This window comes from Lagenorhynchus albirostris, chromosome 3 (genome assembly GCF_949774975.1).
Source record: "Lagenorhynchus albirostris chromosome 3, mLagAlb1.1, whole genome shotgun sequence".
NCBI classification, from domain to species: Eukaryota; Metazoa; Chordata; class Mammalia; order Artiodactyla; family Delphinidae; genus Lagenorhynchus; species Lagenorhynchus albirostris.
The window spans coordinates 33,971,669-33,990,892 of NC_083097.1; the positions used below are offsets into that span (position 1 = coordinate 33,971,669).

General features: G+C 37.9%; 1 protein-coding gene across 1 annotated transcript in view; it reads right to left on the bottom strand.

Annotated features, from left to right (window-relative positions):
* The window catches only part of C6 (complement C6), an 84,654-nt gene that overhangs the window by 55,556 nt on the left and 9,874 nt on the right, over positions 1-19,224 (bottom strand). Inside the window, exons 5-6 of the mRNA XM_060146040.1 lie at positions 16,461-16,599; positions 11,520-11,720 (exon numbers count right to left, since the gene is read on the bottom strand). Of these exons, the coding sequence (XP_060002023.1) occupies positions 11,520-11,720; positions 16,461-16,599 (340 nt within the window). The remainder of the gene's footprint in view (positions 1-11,519; positions 11,721-16,460; positions 16,600-19,224) is intronic.

Here is a 19,224-nt window from a genome sequence, read left to right on the forward strand (position 1 = left end):
TACCTCCTGGTAATTCTGACACTAACTTGTCTTAAGAATATAATTTGGTAATTGTGAGGGGAACAATATGATCCAGAGTCCATTCAAAAGTGAACTAACAATCTGTGTTATAAAAGGAATTTATTTTATTCTTTTTCAACATGCTCATATCACCAGAACTATACTCTTTCCAGAGTTTGGTGAAATGATGAATAAAGGAATGAATGAATAAGCAAGTAGCTTGAGATATAATGTGGTAGATGTGATAGTGGGCAAAAATTAGACAATTGATTTTAATTCCCAACTCTGGCATTTACTCATAGTAAGATCATGGGAGTGACTTGACTTCTTGGACTTTAGTGTAGTGCCTGACACATGGTAGGTATTTGATGAATTCTGTTGAATTAAAAATAAATATATGGACTTCAATTTACTCATCTGCAAAATGCTGTTAAAAACATCTACTACTGAGGGGGAGGAGTCAAGATGGCAGAATAGGAGGATGCTAAATTCATCTCTCCTCACAAGTACATCAAGAGGGAGGGGATATATGTATACATATAGTTGATTCACTTTATTGTACAGCAGAAACTAACACAACATTGTAAAGCAACTATATCCCAATTAAAAAAAAAAAGAATACATCTACAAATGGAAGAATTCTCACAGAGCACCTGCTGAACATTAGCGGAAGACTTCGGACACCTAAAAGGACAAGAAAAATCCCCTCACGACTGGGTAAGACAAAAGAAAAGAGGAATCAAAAAAGGGACCAGTACCCCTGGTAGGAAGCCAAAGGTGAGGAGAGGTTCCTGCACTCAGTAAAACCCCCTCATGGTGGGGAAATCAGCTGGGACAGAAAGGGACCTTCAGAAGATCAAAGGGGAATGCAGCAGACCGTCTGTGGAAGGCAGGACAAAGTAAGAGCTGTGCGCACAGCTCTGCACATCCCAGCCTGAGTCGTGTGTCTCCTGGTGCAGAGGGGGGCTGGGTGCTGGAAAGTGGGGTTTGGAGCATGGACCCAGGGAGGGGACAGCTGTTGGCTGTGAAAGGGACAGGAGTAAGGAGATCCACAACCAGAAAAATTTGCAGAAGCCTGAGACACCATGGAAACAAGACATCATTGTTGAGTGGCACACAAGGGGTGGGGCCACCATTGTAACCTCCTTCCCCACCCAACTGTTTTGGCCTCCATGGGCACTGGGAGGAGCACCCATCTGAGCAGGCTCACCTGCCCGTCAATCCAAGGCCTCCTCTCCCTGCATAGGCTCCAGGTTCCTGAGCGTTGCCCATGCCAAAGCCTCCTTGGGAATCAGCCCTGGGTACCCCTGCCTGAGATGGGAATCTGCCAGTGCTGGCAGGGGCTGAGTGCTAAAGTGTGGGGTTAAGAGAGCATATCTGGGGAAAGGACCACTGTTGGCTGCACGGATACAACAGCGGACAGGAGTGAGGGGCTCTGAGGCCAGGAACGCCCCTAGAGGAAGTGTGGTCTGCCTAGGAAACAGTGCCATCTTTGAGTGCTGTTCAAGGGGCAGGGCCGCCACTGCCCCCACATGCCAGCCCCTGCCTCTGCGGCACTGGGAAGGACTCCCACCAGAGTGAGTGCATCCCAGTCTGTTGCAACTGCCTGTTGGTCTCTGCTGGCACAGACACTTCACACACACCCCAGTTGTGGCTGCCATACCCCTCCCTGGCCTGATAGAATAAGTGTGCTCCAATCAAGTGTGGCTTTTGCTCCCTCTTGCCTTGGCAGGGAACAGATGCTGGAGGGGGGCACACATGCAGAGGTGGGGCCAAAGCCAAAGCTGAGCCTCAGCGGTGGTGTAACTAAGGAGGAGGAAGTCACTCCACGCAGCTGTACAAGCCATGCATTAAACCCCCATTATCAGCTTGGTAAATCCCGCATCTGTGGAATACCTGAATAGACAATGAGTGTTCCCACAACAGAGACCTGTCTAGCTTTAAAAGCAGTGGACTTTGGGGGCAAGTACACATGGAAGCCGGGCCAGGTTGGAGTCTGAGCTGCCTCTACAGAGCCCACAGAGGGTCGAGACCTACATAGAGGTATTGGAGGGCCTCCTGGGGCGGTGGATTTGGGCTGTGGCTCACTGTGGGAGCAAGGACACTGACAGCAGAGTCCCCAGGAAAATATTCTTATCACTATTATTCTTTTTTGTTTGTTTCATTTTGTTCAGTTTTTGTTGTTTTTATTATGTTTTATATTAAAAAAAATTTTTCTATTTTTACTTTACGTTTTTGTTGTTTTGTGTTTATTTTTCTGTTTTTATTCTTTTTTGGTCATTTTGTGTGTTTGTTTTATAGTTTATTTGCCTTTTATTTAGTTTGCTTTCTTTTTTTGTTTAGTTTTTATTTTTTGTTTTTGTTAAATTAGTCTTTGATGGTTTTCATTTTTGAGCTCTTTTGTTTGTTCTCCTGTTTTTTTGTTTTCTTTGTCTTTTTTTATTTGTTTGTTTTTACCATTTGTTTTGAGTTTTGTCTGTTTTCTTTTTTCCTTTTTTTGTGTTGTTTGTTTTTGTCATTTGTATTGGGTTTTGTTTATCTGTTTGCTTTCTTTTCCTTTTTTTTCCTTTTTTCTCTGGACACACTGTGCAGCTTGTGGGCTCTTGGTTTCCTGCCAGGGATCAGGACTAGGCATCCAGGGTGGGAGTGCCAAGTCCAGGATGCTGGACCACCAGAGAATTCCTAGTACCAGGAAATATTAATCGGTGTGTGCTCTCCTGGAGATAACCATCTTGACACCAAGACCCAGCTCTGCCAAACTGCATGCAGACTCCAGTGCTGGACACCTCACACCAAACAACCAGCAAGACAGGAACACAACCCCACCTATCAGTGGACAGGCTGCCAAAAGTACTAAGCTCACAGAAACACCAAAACACACCAACTGATGTGGTCCAGTCTATCAGAAGGAAAAGACTAAGCTCCACTCACCAAAAGCACAGGCACCAGTCCCTCCCACCAGGAAGCCTACACAAGCACTTGGACCAACTTCATCCACCAGGGAGCAGACAACAGAAGCAAGAGGAACTACAACACTGTAGCCTGCTGAAAGGAGACCACAAACACAGTACGTTAGACAAAACAAAATGACATTGAAATATGTTGCAGACGAAGGAGCAAGGTAAAAACTCACAAGACCAAATAAATGAAGAGGAAATAGGCAATCTACCTAAAAAAGAATTCAGAGTAATGATAGTAAATATGATCCAAGATCTCAGAAATAGAATGGAGGCATGGATTGAGAAGATACAAGAAATGTTTAACAAGGACCTAGAAGAACTAAAGAACAATCAGTGATGAAGAACACAATAACAGAAATGAAAAATACATTAGAGTAATCAGTAGCAGAATAACTGAGGCAGAAGATGGGTAAGTGAGCTGGAAGACAGAATGGTGAAATTCACTGCTGCAGAGCAGAATAAAGAAAAAAGAATGAAAAGAAATGAGGAGAGTCTCAGAGATCTCTGGGACAACATTAAATGCACCAACATTTGAATTATAGGGGTTCCAGAAGAAGAGAAAGATAAGGGTCTGAGAAAATATTTGAAGACATTATAGTTGAAAACTTCTGTAACATGGGAGAGGAAATAGTCACCCAGGTCCAGGAAGTGAAGAAAGTCCCATACAAGATAAACCCAAGAAGAAAAACGCCTAGACACATATTAATCAAATAAACAAAAATTAAATACAAAGAAAAAATATTAAGAGCAGCAAGGGAAAAGCAACAAATAACATACAAGAGAATCTCCAGAAGGTTATCAGCAGATTTTTCAGCAGAAACTCTGCAAGCCAGAAGTGAATGGCAGGATATATTTAAAGTGATGAAAAGGAAAAACTTACAATCAAGATTACTCTACCTAGCAAGGATCTCATTCAGATTTGACAGAGAAATCAAAAGCTTTACAGGCAAGCAAAAGCTATGAGAATTCAGCACCACCAAACCAGCTTTACAGTAAATGTTAAAGGAACTTCTCTTGTGGAACTTCTCTTGTGGAAAACACAAGAGAAGAAAAAGACCCACAAAAACAAACCCAAAACAATTAAGAAAATGGTAATAGGAACAAACATATTGATAATTACCTTAAATGTAAATGGATTAAGTGCTCCAACCAAAAGACATAGACTGGCTGAATGGATATAAAAACAAGACCCATATATATGCTGTCTACAAGAGACCCACTTCAGACCTAGGGACACATATAGACTGAAAGTGAGGGGATGGAAAAAGATATTCCATGCAAATGGAAATCAAGAAACCTGGAGTAGCCATACTCATATTAGATAAAATGGACATTAAAATAAAGAATGTTACAAGAGACAAGGAAGGACACTACATAATGATCAAGGGATCAATACAGAAGAAGGTATAACAGTTGTAAATATTTATGCACCTAACTTAGGAGCACCTCAATACATAAGGCAAATGTTAACAGCCATAAAAGGGGAAATTGACAGTAACACTATTATAGTAGGGGACTTTAACACCCCACTTGCAACAATGGACAGATCATCCAGACAGAAAATTAATAAGGAAACACAAGCTTTAAATGACACATTAGCCCAGATGGACTTAATTTAAATTTACAGGACATTCCATCCAAAAACAAAAGTATACACTTTCTTCTCAAGTGAACATGGAACATTCTCCGGGATACATCATATCGTTGGTCACAAATGAAGCCTCAATAAGTGTAAGAAAATTGCAATCATAGCAAACATCTTTTCCAACCACAACACTATGAAATTAAAATAAATTACAGAAAAAACTGTAAAACACACAAACACATGGAGGCTAAACAATACGTTACTAATTAACCAAAAGATCACTGAAGAAATCAAAGAGCAAATCAAAAAATACCTAGATGATCCAAAACCTATGGGATGCAGCAAGAGAAGCTCTAAGAGGGAAGTTTATAGCAATACAATCCTACCTCAAGAAACAAGAAATATCTCAAATAAACAACCTAACCTTACACCTAAAGCAACTAAGGGAAGAAGAAGAACAACAACAACAACAACAAAGACCCCTAAAGTTAGTATAAGGAAAGAAATCATAAAGATCAGAGCAGAAATAAATGAAATAGAAATGAAGAAACAATAGCAAAGATCAATAAAACTAAAAGCTGCTTCATTGAGAAGACAAACAAAATTGAATCTTTAGCCAGACTCATCAAGAAAAAAAGGGAGAGGACTCAAATCCATAAAATTAGGAATGAAAAAGGAGAAGTTACAACTGACACTGCAGAAATACAAAGGATCATAAGAAACTACTACCAGCAACTATATGCCAATAAAATGGACGACCTGGAAAAATTGGACAAATTCTTAGAAAAGTACAGCATTCCAAGACTGAACCAGGAAGAAATAGAAAAGATGAATAGACCAATCACAAGTAATGAAATTGAAACTGTGGTTAAATCTTCCAACAAATAAAAGTCCAGGACCAGATGGCTTCACAGGCAAATTCTATGAAACTTTTAGAGAAGAGCTAACACCTATCCTTCTCAAACTCTTCCAAAAAATCACAGAGGGAGGAACACGCCTCAGCTCATTCTATAAGGCTGCCGTCACCCTGATACCAAAACCAGACAAAGATATCACAAAAAAGAAAATTACAGGCCAATATCACTGATGAACATAGAAGCAAAAGTCCTCAACAAAATACTAGCAAACAGAATACAACAACACATTAAAAGGATCATACAACATGATCAAGTGGGGTTTATCCCAGGGATGCAAGGATTCTTCAATATATGCAAATCAATCAATGTGATACACCATATTAACAAATTGAAGGATGAAAACCATATGATCATCACAATAAATGCAGAAAAAGCTTTTGACAAAATTCAACTCCCATTTATGATAAAAACTCTCCAGAAAGTGAGCATAGAGGGAAACTACCTCAACATAATAAAGGCCATATACAACAAACCCACAGCAAACATTGTTCTCAATGGTGAAAATCTGAAACCATTTCCACTAAGATCAGAAACAAACAAGGGTGTCCACTCTTACCACTATTATTCAACATAGTTTTGGAAGTTTTAGCCACAGCAATCAGAGAAGAAAAAGAAATAAAAGGAATCCAAATTGGAAAAGAAGAAGTAAAACTGTCACCATTTGCAGATGACATGATACTATACATAGAGAATGCTAAAGATGCCACCAGAAAACTACTAGAGCTAATCAATGAATTTAGTAAAGTTGCAGGATACAAAATTAATACACAGTAATCCCTTGCATTCCTATACACTAACAATGAAAGATCAGAAAAAGAAATTAAGGAAACACTCCCATTTACCATTGCAACAAAAAGAATAATATATCTAGGAATAAGCCTACCTAAGGAGGCAAAAGACCTGTATGCAGAAAACTATAAGACACTGATGAAAGAAATTAAAGATGACACAAACAGATAGAGAGATATACCATGTTCTTGGATTGGAAGAATCAATACTGTGAAAATGACTATACTACCCAAAGCAATCTACAGGTTCAGTGCAATCCCTATCAAATTACCAATGGCATTTTTCACAGAAGTAGAACAAAAAATTTTACTATTTGTTTGGAAACACAAAAAACCCTGAATAGCCAAAGCAAGCTTGAGAAAGAAAAATGGAGCTGGAGGAATAAGACTCCCTGATTTCAGACTATACTAAAAAGCTACTGTAATCAAGACAGTATGGCACTGGCACAAAAACAGAAATATATATCTGTGGAACCCACCACCTATGGTCACCCAATCTATGAAAAACAAGGCAAGACTATACAATGGAGAAAAGACAGTCTCTTCAATAAGAGGTGCTGGGAAAACTGGACAGCTACATGTAAAAGAATGCAACACCATACACAAAAATAAACTCAAAATGGATTAAAGACCTAAATGTAAGGCCAGACACTGTAAAACTCTTAGATGAAAAATAGAGCACTTTTTGACGTAAATCACAGCAAGATCTTTTGTGAACCACCTCCTAGAGTAATGAAAATAAAAAACAAACATAAACTAATGAGACCTAATGAAAGTTAAAATCTTTTGCACAGCAAAGGAAACCATAAGCAAGATGAAAAGACACCCCTCAGAATGGGAGACAATATTTGCAAATGAAGCAACTGACAAGGGATTAATCTCCAATGTATAGAAAAAGCTCATGTACCTCAATATCAAAAAAAACAAACAATCCAATCAAAAAATGGCCAGAAGACCTAAATAGACATTTCTCCAAAGAAGACATACAGATGGCCAAGAGATACATGATAAGTTGCTCAGCATCACTAATCATTAGAGAAATGAAAATCAAAGCTACAATGAGGTATCACCTCATGCCAGTCAGGATGGCCATCATCAAAAATACGTACAAACAGCAAATGTTGGAGAGGGTGTGGAGAAAAGGGAGCCCTCTTACACTGTTGGTGGGAATGTAAATTGATATAGCCACCGTGGAGAACAGTATGGTTCCTTAAACAACTAAACATAGAACTACCATATGATACAGCAATCCCACTACTGGGCATATACCCAGAGAAAACCATAATTTAAAAAGACACATCCACCCCAATGTTCATTGCATCACCATTTACAATAGCCAGGTCATGGAAGCAACCTAAATGTCCATCAACAGAGCAATGGATAAAGAAGATATGGTACGTATATACAATGGAATATTACTCAGCCATAAAATATTACATCCAGCCATGTGGATGGACCCAGAGACTGTCATACAGAATGAAGTAAGTCAGAAAGAGAAAACAAATATGGTATATTAATGCATATTTGTGGAATCTAGAAAAATGGTAATGATGATCTTATTTGCAAAGCAGTAATAGAGACAGAGATGTAGAGAACAAAGGTATGGATACCAAGGGGGAAACGGGGGGTGAGATGAATTGGCAGATTGGAATTGACATATATACACTACCATGCATAAAATAGATAACTAATGGGAACCTACTGTATAGCATAGGAAACTCTATTTGGTGCTCTGTGTGACCTAAATGGGAAGGAAATCCAAAAAAGAGGGGATATATGTATACGTATGGCTGATTCACTTTGCTGTACAGCAGAAACTGACACAGCAGCATAAACCAACTATACTCCAGTTCAAAAAAAAAAAAAAAAATGAAAGGAAGGCAAGCAGAAATCTTGGGGGAAAGCTTGTGGATGGAACAGCTTGTGCAAAGGTCCTGGGGTAAGAGTGTGGCCAGCCTGTGTTTGAGGAACAGTGAGGAGGCATTATGAGCTGAATTGAATGAGGACAGGGGAGAATAATGGGGGATGAAGGCAGAAAAATAATGAGGGGTCTTGTAGGTCAGTGGACAGACTTAAGCTTTTAATCTTCAAGGGTTTGAGCAGTGGAATGGTATGATTTATAGCCAGTATCCAGTCAGTATCACTCTGGCTGCTCTGTTGAAAATAGACTGAAAGACAGTTAAAGAGGAAGGAAGAAGACCCCTTGGATATCTATTGGTATTATCCAGGCCATAGTGTCTTGAGCCATGGATGGTAGCTGTGGAGGTGATAGAACATGGTCTGAATTTGGATGTATTTTTAAGGCAGAGCCAGTAGGATTTGCTGATCGATTGTATATAGGGATGTGAAGAAAAGAAAGGAATCAATCATGTCCTCAAGGTCTTTACTCATAGCCACTTGCACAGTTAGAATTGCCTTTCCCAAGATGGAGAAGACTGGGAAAAGGACAAGTTACAGCAGGAAGAAAAGTCAAGAGCCCAGTTTTGGACATGCTGTCTTTGAGTTGCTTATTAAAATCCAAGTTGAAATGTTGAAGAAGCAGTTGGAATAGAGTTCAACTGACAGTGCTGGAAACATAAATATTGGCTTCATCAACATATAGGTAGTATTTGAAGCTGTGAGTCTGGTTGGTATCTCCAAGGGCCTGAGACAGCTAGAGAGAAGAGGCCAGGAACTCCAAGGCCTGAGACAGCTAGAGAGAAGAGGCCAGGAACTAAGTCCTGCATTCCTCCACTTGGAGGTTGAACCTCTGCTATGGATGTGGTACATTTGGATTTCAGCAAAACAGTGATCAGTCTCCCATTCAAAGAACACTGGTATCAAGTTGACTTCACCAGTGACACAACTGGACTCTACAGTACATCAAAAAATTATTATCCAGAAACATGGATGGACCTAGAAATTATCATACCAAGTGAAGTATGTCAGACAGAAGTAAGTCAGAAAAAGCCAAATATCATATGATGTTGCTTATATGTGGAATCTAAAAAAAACAACAGTACAAATGAACTTATTTACAAAACAGAAACAGATTCACAGACTTCGAAAACAAACTTATGGTTGCCAAAGGGGAAAGGTAGGGGGAGGGATAAATTAGGAGTTTGTGATTAAGAGATACACACTACTATATATAAAATAGACAATCAACAAGGTCCTACCATACAGCACAAGGAACTATATTCAATATGTTGTAGTAACCTATAATGGAAAAGAATCCAAAAAAGAATATATACATGTGTATATCTATGTGTGTGTGTATGTGTGTGTGTGTATATATATATATATATATATATATATATATATATATATATATATATAAAACTGAATCACTTTGCTGTATACCGGAAACTAACACAATATTGTAAATCAACTATACTTCAATTATAAAAATAAAGCAAAAAATATTCACTATTACCTTTTAGGGTTCTTTTGAAGATAAATGAAATGCTTGGAAAGATTATCTGTGTAGTGCTATAAGTTCTTATATTTACATAAATGTATGGATTAATAAATAAAAAATATGAGGGGCACTATGGTAAAAACAGGAGGAGCCATAAAATGGTTTCCTCCAGTGTTGGTGCCATTGGTTCTGGTGTTGGTACCTCTGTCTATTCTTTTCACCTCTCCCCTCAGGTTCTATGATTCAGGGCTCGGTCTCCCCATTCGTCTCTTTCAAAAGAACAAATCCTACTTAGAGTGGTGGTTGTAATGAGGAACAGATACCATTTTAAAAGACACTTGTAAATGTCTCAAAATGTCTAATAGAAAATGTCTATCCCCTAAATCACTTAAGAGTTGGAATACATATCTAGGAGATTTTATAAGCAAATAATAAAAGAAATAGGAACAGATGAGGAAAAATTAATGGATGAAGATGCATTTTTATATATTGAAAGAGTTCCATTAGTTTCTGGCAAGATTAGTGGAAAAAGTCCAATACTTAGAGTACAAAAATATTGTAAATTTCCAGAGAGAAAACAAAAGAAAGATCAACTTACATGTAATTTTTCCTATGTAACAATAGAAATTAGAAGATAGTGGAATAACATCCACCAACTATCAAGAAAAGAAGACAATGTTCCAAGATTCCTTCATCCAGCCATGATGTTCTTTATCTTTATTGCTCAGTAAAAAGGTAGGCATTTGTAGATACATAAGGATTTAGGGTGTGTACTTTGCATGTATCCTACCTGAAGAAAATACTAAAAATATGGCTATTGATTGAGAACAGGATCTCAAGAAAGGGAAGATGAAAGAAGAGGAAACAGTAATGAGTATATGGGATGGATATATACATATACATATATATATATATATATATATATATACACATGCATATACACACATATATAAAATATAATGCAAATATAAAATACAGATTCTGAACTTGGAATTTATAAGTGTTATGTGAGGAATTGTTCATTGGGAAGACAAGAACCAGAATCAATTACAAATGAACATATATAATATATAAATGAATACAAAACAATCCCTAGGAATCCTAGGAATAACTTGAAATACAAAGATTTTGAACTACCTCAATAAAACTGAGGTTTTGGAGCCCTGTTATTATAGTGTTGGGAAAAAGACAAGCAAATATGTTTTCAAGGAGATCTTTGGAATGGGATGTGGGGAATAGGTAAATAAAACATCCTTTGGGAGGCTACAGATATTACTTCAAGGGATAAAAGAAAAACATATGTTTAATTATGCTTGTTAACTAGAGAAAGGTAACTACCAGCAGAATTTAAAAGTTTAGTAGAACTTCCAAAATAACCAAAAGGACAAAAAGGAGTAAACAGAAATGTGACCAGACAACACAAAAGTAAAGAAATAGGAACCCAGCAATAAAGTTGAGTACAAAAAATTAAAGATGGAAGAAATATGATCAAATATTTCAGGGAATATACTAAATATAAGTTGGCTGAATTTCTCTAGCAAAGACCCTAGACTGTCAGATCACACTTAAAAAGGAACATTTTGTGGCATGCGATTTATAAGAAATACACCTAAAATAATGAGAAAAATGTTAAAGAGAACATAACCATAAACACAGCCAAATGCATGCAAAAAAGAAGCATTATTATACATATTATCTCTATAACTTTTGAAGTGGGTCTATTCACTTACAAAAAAGTAAGTCTATTTAAATCTGTGTTAGAAATCCTATTCATTTGATATTAAAAACTCTCTCCTTCTCCTTGAATGATTGCTGGAATTGGTGTTAATTTTCAGGAAAGAATAAAAAGATCAGGAACCATTTCTTTACCTTTTTGTAGGAGGCTTGAATGGCTTTTTTGAAGGCAGAATTATGGGTGCTGCTTTGCTTTCTCTTTGAGGAATAAAAAATTGGTACATGAAAAGAGCTCTCCTCTTGGCCCATAGCTAAACTTTGTTGATCTTTATTATCATCAAGAGAAATTAAATCCTCATAGAAATCTGTTTCCAGATCATCTTCTTCAGTTTGTACCTGGAGAAAAATCCATGTGAAGTAAGACATAATTTAGGAAATATTGGAGTTACTTGTGAACACTTAATGCAATGATCATTCATTCATTTATGCATTCAGTAAATGGTTTGTTGAAGACCCATCTTGCTAGAGAACGAGGTATAGTGTTAGTCCCTGTCTTCAGGGAGTCAAAGTTTAGTGAGGAAGAAAGATAATCACAGACACTTAATTCAATGTGGGTAGTGTTGTGTTGCCAAGGGGAGTGCCACAAATAACTATAAAACTCAGAGAGGCAATACCAGGGAAACCTCTGTCAAGGAAATGACTCCATAACTGAGATTTAGTGAGGTGACAGGAATAGAGAGTTATTTTTAATCTGCCTGTGAATTTGATGCCATTTGCAAGCTAATGGAAGGTATCTTTCAGAAAAGTGAGGCCTAGAAAAGGGGAGGGCAGATCCTGTCCTACCCTGCTCTGGCTCCATCACCAACCCTTTAGTCTCATTCATATGTTGGGCATTAGCACTCCACTGGCCAAGTCTGCAAGACAGAGGACAAATAATCAAATAATCCATTGGTTCTGCCTGGTGGGTGGTTATCAGTTTTCACCTGACTGGGTCTGGGAAGAAGAAAAAAAAAAGCCAGGGGGACTTGAATTATGAGTGGAGCAGGTATTTGCCAAGTCCAAGGTAAATCTTTGTTATGATTATGCTGGTAAGAGGAGAACAATGGACAAATTTTTTAAAGTTGCAAAGTAAATTGATTGAAGAGGACTTCTTTATGTTAAAAATGCTTGTCTGTACATCTGAAACTAACACAACATTATAAATCAACTATATTCCAATTAAAAAAATGCTTGTCTGGTGTGCAATGGAAAAATCCCTTGTTTTAAAATATTCAATATTAAAATGCACTGTGAGGCAAACCACATGTCACAATGAAATAGCTTGCACAATTAGTCAAGGGAAGAAATAACCCAGCTGTAAGAGAATCTTGCTCAACAGTAAAATACAGTCAAAAGTTCAGTGTTCCTTTGAGACATTGCAGGGCCTGCTAGTTAGCATTTAAAATGTCCACAAATGAGGCTCATCTGTTAACCATATTTAAATGTAGTTGCTGACATCTCTTTACCATTTGCCTAAAATAATTCAGACTACAAATATTTTATTTTATAAATTAACTCTCACACAAGAAAAGATGTGTCAGCCTAAAGAAAACAATATTTGCTCGTAAGGTAGGGGCATTGGGTATCCTGGGCAGAAGCTCAGAGAAAATCTGACCACCTATATTGGCTTGGTGGGAAGGCAGTTTTATAGATGAGCAGTGCTGGAAAATTAGATTGAACTGGGAAACTGGGGCCTGGCCTTGTATGCCCTACTAAAGCATTTGAATTGACGTCTAAATGCAAGATTTTGCATCTGATAAGTTCTTTAAAAATATTATTTGAGTGACTGAAAAGTTGAGAATGTTGTCATCACATTTGTTTTGCAAAGATCATGTTAACTACAGATAACTAAAGTAGAGGCAAGGAGAGCAGTTTAAAAAACTGTTGCAATCAGCCAAGTGATTCAGGAGAATGGCCAGGTATAGGGGAATGGTGGTTGGGTAGAGAGAAAGTGGTGGATTTGACAGATATTTAGGAGGTAAGTCAACAGAAGTTTTTGACCAAGTAAATGTGTATGTGTGTGTGGGGGAGAGAGAGAGAGAGAGGGAGAGAGAGAGAGAGAGAGAGAGAGAGAGAGAGAGAGAGAGAGAGAGAGAGAGAGAGAGAGAGAGAAAATGAGTGAATGAATGGGAATGCTGTTTCATGAATGGGAATATGGAAAGCCAAGACAACATTTGAAAGGAGGAAGATGAGCTCTTTTCGTGAGGTGTAAGGAGCAGCTGGTGGGCTCTGATTAGCTCCATCTTCCTAGCTTTTCCCAGGAAGAGATGTTAAGCAAACTCTGGGGAAAAGGTTTAATCCTCATTTTACATCTTATTCTTAGCCCTCCTGACTACCTGTGGATCTTGTGGGCTGATGACCTCCTGGGGCTCGATATGTGTTGACACTTTCACTTTTGTGTTTGAAGAAAGGAGCTGGGTTTGTAGGGAGGGGCAGAAGAGAGTTAAGAGAGACTTGGGGAATGGAGGGGACAGGGTGACACCTACTTTCTGTGGTGTGAGGGTTAGAGACAGAACCTGAAGTTGTGAATTTCACAAGGGATTTAGGGAGGCTTTGGGGGCATTGCAGATCTATGAAGGCTTGAGGCTTTGGGATATAGCAAGAGACCTTGTCTAGGTAGGTCAGTATATTGGTAAGAATCAAAAGTCTAGTGGTAACTGCACTCTGTAGTTTGCTGGTGACAGCAAGTGCTTTAGTGTACACCCAGTAGCGAGCAGCAGCTCCAAAGAAATGAGAGGAGGATTCCTGAGACACTGATACAACTCTGGGGACTGGTGCAGGGATCTTATGGTATTTAGCTCTGCATTGAGCATTTGGAAGATCCCTGAGGGGCAGAATTCTTCCTATGGTCTTCCATTCTGACTTCCTGTCCAATTGCCTTCCTTTCAGGAGCCCCCTCTAATCTTTGTGTACCAGCCAGCCCATGATTTCATCTGTCTCAATAAGGTCCGATACTGTAGAAGAAAGGAAGTCAGATGCCTGCTGAATTTCTCTTCCTCTACTGTTTTCAATAAGGAATAGCTTAGATTTGCACAGCTGCCTGTTAACGGTATGAACAAAGTAATAAAGAGATCAGTGGAAAGTAAACCAATAGCTGTGACCTTGGGTCTGTTCTTTTCCAAATCTTTGTTTGAAGAAATATCACCATGACCTTCCTCAGCAATTGAATATTATCTAAAATTCAATGACGTATAGTTAAAGATCAGCTCAGGCAGCTTCTTAAGGTTGGACAAGTTTCAGAACTACACGGATAACAAAATGAATCTACTTTCTTCTGAATGAGGATTTTTCAGGCTGTATTTCCTGATATAACTTGCCATACACGCTTGGGTTACTAAATTATATGGGTAGATCCAACATTCTGCTGGTAAATGTTTAACAACCAATTCTCTGAGAGGGAAAAAAAAATCTGTGATTTACTACAGCGTTTGCCTTTTCTTGTGCCATAAATATTCCTACTATAGCTGATTTCAAGCTACCTATATGATGCCCCTGAATTCAAACTTGGGAAGAGAGGCACAGTAGCAAATTATTAGTAATTTTTTGGTGGGACAACTAATGGTTTATAACGTTTAGCAAGGACTGACAGTTGGCTTTGATGGTTAAGTGTTTTGTCCTGCAAATTATTATATAGTATTTTTAAGATACAATAGATGTAAGTAACCTCAAGGGCATAGAATCATATAAGTGTAAAGTGTTATCTAAGCCCGTGTTTGCTCTCTTGTGCTGAGCTTAATTAACATTTGTCACTTGTAAAACTGTATAAAAGGGATGCTTGCAGAGAATATAGGCAGCATGTTTCTTTGGAAATTATTGTATTTTGAAAGTAAGCTTATGGATTGATTGTTTAGGAGTTAGAAAGCATCCTCCAACATAATGATATTATATGTAAATGTCTGGGTTTTAGCTCTGTCTACAAAGCCTACTCAATACATCGTTAAGAATAGAATACATCTTCCATCATTGACAGACTTTGATGTTATTTTTTCTTTGGAAAAAGGTCTCTTTTGAGTTCCTATTCAGCATACCAGCAAAACCTTTTCTACCTCCCTTGGTAGTGGTGGACCCTCTGGGGTTAGCGTCTTCTGGATCTGTGGGGAGATAGTGAGTATTCTCTTCACCTGGTCAGAGTCACGTGTTACTCTTGTCGCATCTACCTCCAGGCAGGGATGGGACTTCTCAGGGTAAGTCTCCCCAAAGGTGTTTGAATTTGGCAGTTGGACCCCAAGGACATTTCCCCACACCCATTAACATATATTAGATGGTTTTTAAATTGAGTTTGTCAAATGCCTGTATTTATATGAATATAAAAATTTTTTAAAATTTTTTAGAAGAGATTGAATGAATTTTGCTGAACACATACTATCTGTAAAGTGGTCTCAGAAATCATTAGATTTTCTGAAATTCTCTCTAGTATGTCAAATTTGTATGCATGGATGTAGCCATTAAAGTCATGTCTTTCCTGTTTCTCTTATAAATTAAAAGAAACAAATTGTTTAGTTCAGCCAAGTATGGAGTACTTATCATGTGTAAGGCACTGGGCTAGATTCTGAGAATATATAGTATGCTGCTTGTTACCTCTCAGGAAAACAAACAGAAAACCAAACCAACTAATAAAATGGGGTGGAAGGTAGGCAGAAGTACCCCCATTACACTTAAATTCATCTTAATTTTTTTTTGGAAGCCAGGCCCTCTTTTATGTCTAAATTTTTGGTTATCCGAGAGAACTAACTATGGTAGAAGAAAATTCTGAATAAACCAAGTCATTTATCTGAGTGGGGACATGTTACAGCTATTTGTTCACGGGAGAAAGCATGAACTCTGGAATTTGGAAAAGTTGTGCTTAAATCTCTAATCCACTACTTACTAGCTGTTTAACTTTGAACAAATTAGTTTCCTTATTTTCCATCTGTAACTTGATGATAATAACACTGACCTTACTGGGTTGTGGAAGGATTAAACACCAACACATAAAAGGTGATGAAAAATATTCATTACCTTTTTATTCTGTCCCTTCCTTCATGACTCATTTTTCATTGGAAATTTAGCTTATAATCACCATTGGCATTTGGAGTGCCCCATGATAAGCTGTCGTACCTCGAAGTTGACATTTTCCAGATTGGCAGGGAAACGGTATGGATTACTTGCTCTACTGCTTTTGACAGTTTTACATATTCCTCCAGTGAAAGAGTTATCAAGGACTTCTCCTCTGGCTTCTCCTGCCAGAAAATGAAACCTATAAACAAAGTAATTTTTAAGAATTCAATAGATGTAGAGCAATCTTTAAAATTTACTGTATATGAAAGAAATTATTCTCTTAGATGTTTTTGACCCATGACAAATGGCTTGAAGGAAAGCCCATTTTTTGTAGTTTATGGTGAGGTATCCAAAAAGGGCTGGAAGCCAAACTCAGCCCCTCTGGCTCTGTTAGGTTCTCCCTATTCCATTTATTTAATTGTTCTAGGCTTTCATCATGACATAAAATTTGAGTTTGTAATTATTTCATGAGTTACAGAACCAGTACTAACTTTGGAAGTAGATTATGAAATAAATTATTACATAATTAATGCCAATCTGGGTTCACTTCCTTCAGTATGATACAGTAAAAGAATTCTTATAGAGAGCTAATAATGAAATAGTAATAGCAATATTTTAATAGAATTGTAATCATATTAGTATTGTTTTTATTAATAACTATAATGATATTTAAAATTTGTTTAACAAATGCTTACATAATATTTACTATAAGTCTAGTACTGTTTGATCTGTATTTAATATTATTATATTTACTTAATATTTATGATAACCATGTGATATACATATAATTATTATACCTATTTTACAAATGAGGAAATTGAAGCATAGAGAGATTAATTAGCTTAGTACAAATCAAGTATTTAAGAAATTGTTTTGTGGTAGATGAAAACTTTTTCAGAACGCTAATTGTTTTCCAAGTTCTTATAGATATTAATATGTATTCTGTGAAAAAAAAAGTTTTGTGTCAAAAATTTGATAATGCTGGATTACATAAGATGAGATAATAGAAAATATATATACTGGTCTCTGCCCCCCATTTCCTGGACCAGAGCTCTCAAAACCCTTGCAATTTCCTGAATGATGAGAACACTAACAGCAACAGCATCTTTTCTTCTAGTATTTGTTCTTTGGCCCCAGTTTTTGACACAGAGCTCCTAAATCCCTTGGAATTTCTTGTGTGACAGCAGTGTCTTTTGTTCCAATGAGGTGACTCTTGGTGGGCTCCTGTATGGGGGCTGGTCACCAGAAAGATCATGCCATGATTCAAGGCTTGGAATTTTTTGCCCTACCCTCCATTCTCCAAAGAGGGGAAAGAGGCTAGACATAGGAGTAATGATCTATCACACGTATGTAATGAAGCCGCCATAAAAATACCCAAAGTATGGGGTTCAGAGAGCTTCTGGCTTGGTGAGCATATGGAGGTGTGGGGGAGTGGTACCTAACCAGGGTATGGGAGCTCCTTCCCCTTCCCACATCCTTGCCCTACCCATCTCTCCCAGTAGGATGTTCATCTGTATCCTTTATCATATCCTTTTATAGTAAACTGGTAAATATAAGTAAGTTATTTTACTGATTTCTGTGAGCAGCTTTTGCAAATTAATCAAACCCAAGGAAGAGTTCTTGGAAATCTTCGATGTGTCAGAGGCACAGGTTAGAACCTGAACTTGCAATTGGCATCTGACATTGCAGGGGGCAGGGGCAGTTTTCCAGGACTGAGCCCCTAACCTATGGGATCTGACACTATCTCCAAGTAGATTGGGTCAAAATTCAGTTAAACTGTAGGGCTCCTGGCTGGTGACACAGAGAATTGCTTGGTTGGGGGAAACCTACCCCACATCTGGCATCAGAAGTGTTGTGAGTGTGGCAGTCGTGTGAGAATAAATGAGGTACACAGCAGGAGGACCCATATGTGAATCAGATCTCAGTAAAGCTGTTTTTTAAAAAAAGAGTGATGCCTTGTGGGTTCTGTAACTTGTATCTCCTAGTCAAATTCTCACCCTTATTGAATTTGTACCAATGGGTATTTGAGAGAGGAAATAAGAGGAGCTGGTCTGGAAAGAACTTTCCAAAGTACTTAAATTTGCATGACAAACACACGTATTTAAGACTCTTTCATTTTCTGAGTTAAGAGGGATCAATGAGGAAAAAAGAATTGTTTACCTTTGCCTTATACCATGTACTATAAATTTGTCACAAACAAGAAAGGGCTTGAGAAGAATGGTTCCCAGGTCATGAGGAATCTATGAAGGTAGCAGCTGCTGGCAGAGAGCCTGAAGGTAGGATTTCTGTGGAGGTGACTCTGTCAGAGTGCGTCTGAGGAAACTTTTAGGAGTGAAGCCAACTATGCAGCCATTTTGAGCTCTATTCTTTCTCCTCCCCTCTGTGGCATTTAAGTTGACTTTAAATATTTTGGTGTTTCAAATACATTGTGGCTTTTAATATTTTAGGTTTCTAAAGTGCTTTATCTAATTTGGCTTTAATGTTATATTTTGTAACTTTTTGAATTTAATTAAAATTTTCATATATACAGATACATAAATATGCATGTGTGTTCATGTATTATACGTGTGTGTGTGTGTGTGTGTGTGTATGTGTACGCGTTTGTACTTTGGATGAGCCTGAGAAAAAACAAACAGCATACTACTATCGCCTGATTCTTGCTTCAGATTTCAGACCTTGTGACTGATGTTGACAAAGTAGCAATGTTGGTATGTCTTATTAAATTCCTTCTTGGAGAGATGCCATTTAAAAAGAGGGATAGCTACCCCGGTAACTTCTTATTTTGGGTAGAAATGTGTTGGAGGGAGGCAGAGATTCTAAGGCC